Source organism: Cibotium barometz, chromosome 31 (assembly GCF_041138505.1).
Source record: "Cibotium barometz isolate CiBa-2024 chromosome 31, ASM4113850v1, whole genome shotgun sequence".
NCBI lineage: Eukaryota > Viridiplantae > Streptophyta > Polypodiopsida > Cyatheales > Cibotiaceae > Cibotium > Cibotium barometz.
Window position 1 is genome coordinate 47,770,288 of NC_141076.1, and position 6,791 is coordinate 47,777,078.

General features: G+C 38.9%; 1 protein-coding gene across 1 annotated transcript; it reads left to right on the plus strand.

The window, feature by feature from the left end:
* Positions 1-546: 546 nt before the first annotated feature.
* LOC147620950 (uncharacterized) lies at positions 547-5,246 on the plus strand. Its single transcript, XM_086825221.1, has 8 exons — positions 547-1,736; positions 2,091-2,210; positions 2,343-2,537; positions 2,680-2,780; positions 3,187-3,271; positions 3,400-3,516; positions 4,554-4,739; positions 4,859-5,246. Exons 1-8 carry the CDS (start codon positions 579-581, stop codon positions 4,946-4,948), a joined length of 2,052 nt encoding a protein of 683 aa, XP_086681347.1. The 5' UTR covers positions 547-578; the 3' UTR covers positions 4,949-5,246.
* The last annotated feature ends 1,545 nt before the right edge of the window (positions 5,247-6,791 follow it).

Genomic DNA, 6,791 nt, shown 5'->3' on the forward strand with positions numbered 1-6,791 from the left:
ATCCACAGAGCGTCTTCCACAAGAACGACCATAGTTTTTATTCACCATGGATACCTTGTGAATCTGTAACCACAGCAAAGTAATGTAAACAAGATAACAAAGTGAAGTTTCAAGAAAGAGAAAGTAGGCAGACAGATAGTTGACAAGAAACATCTTACTCTAAGCCAAACTGGATTAAGGGAGCAGTTTTGGAGAAGAAGAGGTTGCTGCACAATGAGGTAGTGGTGTAGAATGGTAGACCTTTCGAAGGAAAGGCAGCACAACAATTCAAAGTTCAAAGGGAGGTGGAAGCGTGAAGGCCCTTGTCAGAGAAAATGTCAGACTAGATTCTATCTTCATGTCCAAAGATCTTGTGAGAATAAAAAACCAATCTCCACATTAATGTAGCACGCTTGTACCTACATAAAATATTGTTTCTTTTATCTATTTTCTTTTATTTTTGTGAATTTCCAACGTTACGTTGGCCCTCTGTTCATTGGTTGAGAGCTTATTTTTCCAAACCGTAAAAGGCCCCAAAATGAGCTCCCTTTTTCCCTAATGGGAAGGTAGCAGAATTCCTGAGGAGGAAGCTCTCTCACATGCAGAGCGGCAGTGTGAGTGGCGGCTGTGAGCTTTTGAATCTGAGCTTTGATGGAGATATGGTTGCTGGAACGACACTGTTCTGTGATGGATGGGTGACCGTGAAGGAGGTTAAGTGGCAAGGGGCAACATACGCACTGAAAGAGTTCGAAGAATGCGGAGGTGTGCCACAGTTCGCTCCAGAAGCACAGATATATGAAAGTCTTCACCATCCAAATGTCCTTCAAGTCACGTGCATCTTGCAAGATGAGAAGAAGGGTGGCCTACTCATGGAGCTCATGGATGGCACAGTGGACGACCTGACCTTGCCATCGAGACCTAAGTACGCATATTTCGTTGGAAGAGGCGAGCTTGAACAGTTAACTTTGTCGGAAAAGGTGAGCATCATGCTACAGATAGCCAAGGCCATGGAGTACATCCATTCTAGAGGTCTCATTCACCGAGATCTCAAGCCTGCAAACGTGCTTGTTAAGAAGGGACCTTCTGTCTCGACCCCACAATCATGTGCAGGTCGAAGCAGCAGAACCTTCCAAATCAAGGTAGCTGACTTTGGCGCTTCCAAAGCTAACCTCTTCCCTTTTGTTACACACACCAAGAAGATGGGCACAGGCTACTACAGAGCACCGGAAGTACTTAATGACGATAAGTACACCTTCCCTGCAGACGTATATAGCTTTGCCATGCTGTGTTTTCAGATTCTGTCAGGGAAGCTGCCTTTCCTCCTGCAGTTTCCCGGGCAAGATTTATACACCAAGATCATTACTGAAAATCTAAGACCTGATCTTTGCTCACTCAGCGATGACCAGTGCCCTCCTTACCTGAAGCATTGCTTGGAGGCATGGTGGCATGCAGAACCGCAAAGGAGGGGTTGTTTTTCCGAGATTTGCCGAATTCTCCGGCACCTAACTGCAACGCTTCACAAATGCCCGGACCCTGTAAGAGAGCTACCGTTCCTGAGGCTGCCACAATGGCTATGGAATGGTGCCCGAGCCCGTGCAAATGCTGGTTTTTTCCATTGGGCAGATTTGCAAGAACTCTGGAAAGAAGAACTGAAGTATCCTTATGCATACAGCAAAGTGAATGACATCCCATATGAGCTGCGAGTTATGAAGATGCTGGTGGAGCCATGGCCGTACCGAGATGGTTTCTTTCTTCTTGTAAGCAGCTAAGCCTACTCACTCCACCTATAAAATTAATATTGCGTCTTCTGTTCTGTGTAAGTGTTGAAACTGAATGCAACCAATCACACAAACAGATTAATTAGTACTGTTAGGTTGAAAGGTAAAGTTAGTTAGAAGCCCTTCAATTTTGTGGGCTCCTCCTACTTTTGTTGTCTCCATCTTATGGTGAATAAAGATATATCCCAAGTCAACCTCAAGGTTAAGATTTGTCCCCTAACTAACGACCCATGCCCAGCAATAGGTCGTTCAGTTTTGGTCTTTCAACCATCCCAACATTTTTGCTGTGTTTGATTATTTTTGCTTGATTGTTTCATGAATGTGGTGAATAAGGATGGATCGACGATCAGCCTGAAGTCCGTGACTTTGAAAACCTATATTACACCGGAACACGGGGGTGGAGGCTTGTTGACAGCAAAAGCTGTCGTCTCAGATTGTTGGGAGGGGTTCAAGGTATGCAACAACACAACAAATGTTGGACATGTTCCCTTGTGGGAAAGGTGCCCCTTTCCTCTTGTTTTTTCGTATAGTGTGAATTCATAGAATAATATGATATGCAAATGCTATTTGGTCTCTTGCCTCCAGATCACGCAGCATGGAGATACAGGTTTTAGTCTCCGGGCTTTCAATGGCCAATTCCTAATGGTCCACTCTGGAGGAGGTGGTAGAGTCACAGCCTCAGCGCATGGTAATTCTGCACCGTGGGAGAGATTTTTCTTTACACGAAGTGAGGATGGCAAAAGGGTGCACATCAGACCCATTAATGGGATGTATTTGCAGGTAATCGATCGATCGTTTAATTATGCAGGTGGTCCATAATTGCAGCGATCGTTTAATTACGAAGGTGGTGCATAATTGCAGCCTTCCCTATGCTCATTAATGCAAGCGTACTGATAGATAAGGTGCTTTCTTGTGAGTCCAGGTAAAAGATAAGGTCAGCCCGGTCACTGCTGATTATGTCTCCTCATCAGAGCCTAGTTGGGGTGACAATGCTGCGACTTTTGAGATCGACCAAAGCTATAGGTATGCAGTTCATGAAGCTAATCATGGCGAGAGCTAAAGAATTTACTTAACAAAACATCGTTAATAGTGTGATCAAAGTAATGATCAAGATAAATCACCATTATTAGTAAACAGTTGATTGAACTTAATAAGCGGGAGTCACAAGCACTTAGCTTGATACACAGAGAGAGAGAGAGGAGAGATCTGATAAATGAATCGTTATGTTTCATTAGGTGATGGTCACGCCGGCCCAGTTAATTAATAACTGAGCCTTTTTTTGGAATAGTCAAGGCCAAGTACAATCGAGCCATGCGTGTGAACATGGAGATGGCTCTAAAGTAACTAATAACTGAGCCGTGTGTGACCATTACTTTATTTATAAGTTAAAGCTTTACCTTAGTGACCCTTCCTATGTGAGTGATTTTAGATTATCGCCGACCAAGAAATACACCATTGAGGAGTGGTCAAAGCCGGTCGCCGGACTAGTACGTGCGCCCTCAATGAGTTTTAATGTAAGAACTTTTAGTTAGCCTTATTTCCGTTAGAATATATACAAACAATGTGTATAAATAATTGGTATTTTTCCTCTCTCGTGCCTAATTAGTGTTTTTACAAATGTTTTATGATGTTAATTAATAAGGATGGAGACGAAATTTCCCTCAAATCTGTGACTCTCGGAACCTATGTGTATTCTCACCTAGGAGGGCGAGTTCAAATGCGGAATGCGGATGCACTAGAGTATGGTCTAAGACTCATGGTAATAAGCTCTTCTCAGTTTAACTTACCTTATAGCCTTCTGTGTAGTTCTCACAAAAAAAAACATTGTTTCCAACCAATGGAGGAAAGAACATGGTTATTTATATCTCGGTTTTATCACTTAAATTTGAAGGATTCGCGGGTTTTTACACTGAAATGTCTAAATATTTGTCGGTTTTCTTCAAGACGAGCTTGAAATCTAGCCGGGATTCCAACCGGTGAAAAATACAGTAAAGGTCGATTTGTGTGTGTGTGTGTGTGTGTGTGTGTGTGTGTGTGTGTGTGTTTGTCACGTACATTCGATGAATAATAATATTCTGAATGTATAATAATATTCAGGCAAGCTTTGAAAAAGGATTATAGAGGATGGGTGCAAGGGCGAGCAAACCCCATAAGTGGTGGGCACCTCTTCCCAAGCGATTGGGAAGTCGACCTCGAAACCACCCACAATCCCTTCAATCGACTGCACCCAATCGTAGGAAAAGACCTCTCCCAGTCATCTCGATTATAGAGAGATATATTAAAGCCTCGTCTCACTTGCCATTAAAGTCACTCTATTCTTGATTTGATCCGTATTCCGGCTTCCTTTCTTGATTTGATCCGTATTCCGGCTTCCTTTCTTGATTTGACATTCCTACTTCTATTCTTACGTTTTGCTTCTTAATGTCTTTTGCATACCGCAGCAACGCGCGAGTTGAATACTAGTTTTAACTATTGAGATGAAAAAGTGTAGAACTTGTGGAAGCAACACGTATTCCATTTTCCATAGAAAGATTTGAGAAGATTGACCAACAACATTTCCTGGCCGTATGGTCGATAGTGAACTTGCCAATCAATATCTAATCTGGTAACCAGCACATTGAATGCTGTAGATGACGTGGTAGGTCACCATCTCTACAGTATATGTAGAGATAGCTGCTTGAAGTTGAAAAAGATGACTCAAGCACGAAAGCGTCAATAGAAGACAAACTAGGTTGCATGCTAATTTTCTCGCATCAAACATTAAACTCACATTAATGAATTATTTGTTTTCTCTAGATTCGGCTACACAAAAATGAAGTTTGTACGATTCGCACGGGCTCATCTGAGTACTTCAGCGCTCACTTTGCCGGAGGAAATGTCATTGCCGCGGAATACTTCCCTGGAGAGTGGGAGAAGTTTTATATAACCCGAAAAGGCACGAGGGTGCACATCCAATCGGTCTACACTGGAATGTACTTGCAGGTCACTTATACTACTCAATAATTTGTAATCACAATTTATTTTGCCCTGGTCTTTATTGTTTTTTTGGGAATCTCTGCAATATGGAAGTGTGAGCCTTGTATGACGTATTTGTGGTGCAGGCCAAAGATAACTATCTAATTGTTGGTGCTTCGAAATCTTCGCCTGGCTGGGACAACAATGCTGCAACTTTTGAAGTCTTGGCTAGATAAGGGGACATTCCCATGTGGCTTCTTAAATGACCAAGTGGCATAAGTCGTGGGGTGTGCATTGTGTTGTGTGATTAAAGTAATACATAGCTTCAAATCACCATCATTAGTACACAGTTGATTGAGCTTAATAAGCGGGAGTCACAAGCACCTAGCTTGATACACAGAGAGAGAGGAGAGATCTGATAAATGAATCGTTATCTTTCTTTAGGTGATGGTCACGCCGGCCCAGTTATTAATATCTGAGCCTTGACCAGTGCTTCGCACGCACGTATATAATTCCAACTTAATATTTTTCAAATTCTACCCCTTCTCAAACCCCTCTAAGTTGTGTCTAACCCCTCTAAGTTGTGTCTAGAACCTCCAAATTATTGCCACATGGCAATTTGGTGAAACTCTTCCATTAGATAATATAGATATTTATTGTAATTTAAATACATTATATTCTTTCTATGATAAATATATATATTTATTATATAATAACTATATAAACATATACATATATATATATATATATATATAAACTTATTATAAATCCATTATAAAAAATATTTTTTATTATATAAATAAATAAATATATATATATATATATACACATAATCAACATATGTTATCATATTAAATTTTCTCTTTTTATATAATTTATATTTGACTACATAATAACTATATAAGTTTATATTTAGGATACATTTATTAAATTAAATATGTTTATTTATTTTATAGTAATCAAATACTTATTGTATTAATTTATTTATTTTTATATGTATTTGCATGTATTTATACACACACACACACACACACACACACACACACACTGTATATATATATAGTACAGAGGCTGAATATATGTGTGTGTGTATTTAAATATATATGTATGTGTGTGTGTATTATATATATATATAATATATATATATATTATATATATATGTATGTGTGTGTGTGTGTGTGTATTTAAATATTCATTCTCTCTCTCTGTGCTCTATACAGTATACTCTTTATATAATCTATATAATATATATATATATATATATATATATATAATTATGTAAATATTTTTTAAAAATCAACTTATTTATCGTAATAAAACACACACACACACACACACACACATACACAAACACATTATATATATATATATATCGTATAGTTATTATACACACACACACACACACACATATATATATATGAACGTGTGCACATATGTGTATATATTTGTGTGTGCGGGCATGTGAATTTTTTTATGTGGGCATTTTTGTGTCTATGTGTGTGCACGTGCACACACATATGTGTGTGTGAGTGGGTGCATGTACACGTAAATGTGTATGCACATATGCAAGCGTGCCTATCAATGTGTGTGCACATGTATTTGTGTATGTCAGTGTGTGTATGCATGTCATGTATGTGTATGTGCGAGGTTGGGGAAGTGTGCATATTTGTGTATACATACGTGTGTGCGTGCGAGTGTGTTTTGTATGTGTGTTTTTTTTTTGTGCATGTGTGTGTGTGTGTGTGTGTGTGTGTGGTGCATTGCATGCATGTGTTTATGTTGGCATACATATAGATATATTTATATATACATATATGTGTGCTCTCTCTCTATCACATACATCTATATCATATTATATTATATAAAGAGTATCATGTATGTCTATCTATCTCGAAGAGAGAGAGAGAGAGAGAGAGAGAGAGAGAGAGAGAGAGAGAGAGAGAGAGAGAGAGAGAGAATATTTAATTCTTTTAAAAAATAAGCATATTTAATATAATAAAACACACTCATGCACGTGCACACGCACATATACACACACATATATATTATAAATATATATGTATTTAAATAATAAACATA

What these genes read in the sequence shown, in the direction of transcription:
- LOC147620950 (XM_086825221.1), top strand. Translation starts at nt 579, where the DNA reads ATGCAGAGCGGCAGTGTGAGTGGCGGCTGTGAGCTTTTGAATCTGAGC. An exon ending in AGTATGGTCTAAGACTCATG is followed by an intron (nt 3,517 to 4,553) that starts GTAATAAGCTCT and finishes TGTTTTCTCTAG; the next exon opens with ATTCGGCTACACAAAAATGA. An exon ending in ACACTGGAATGTACTTGCAG is followed by an intron (nt 4,740 to 4,858) that starts GTCACTTATACT and finishes TTTGTGGTGCAG; the next exon opens with GCCAAAGATAACTATCTAAT.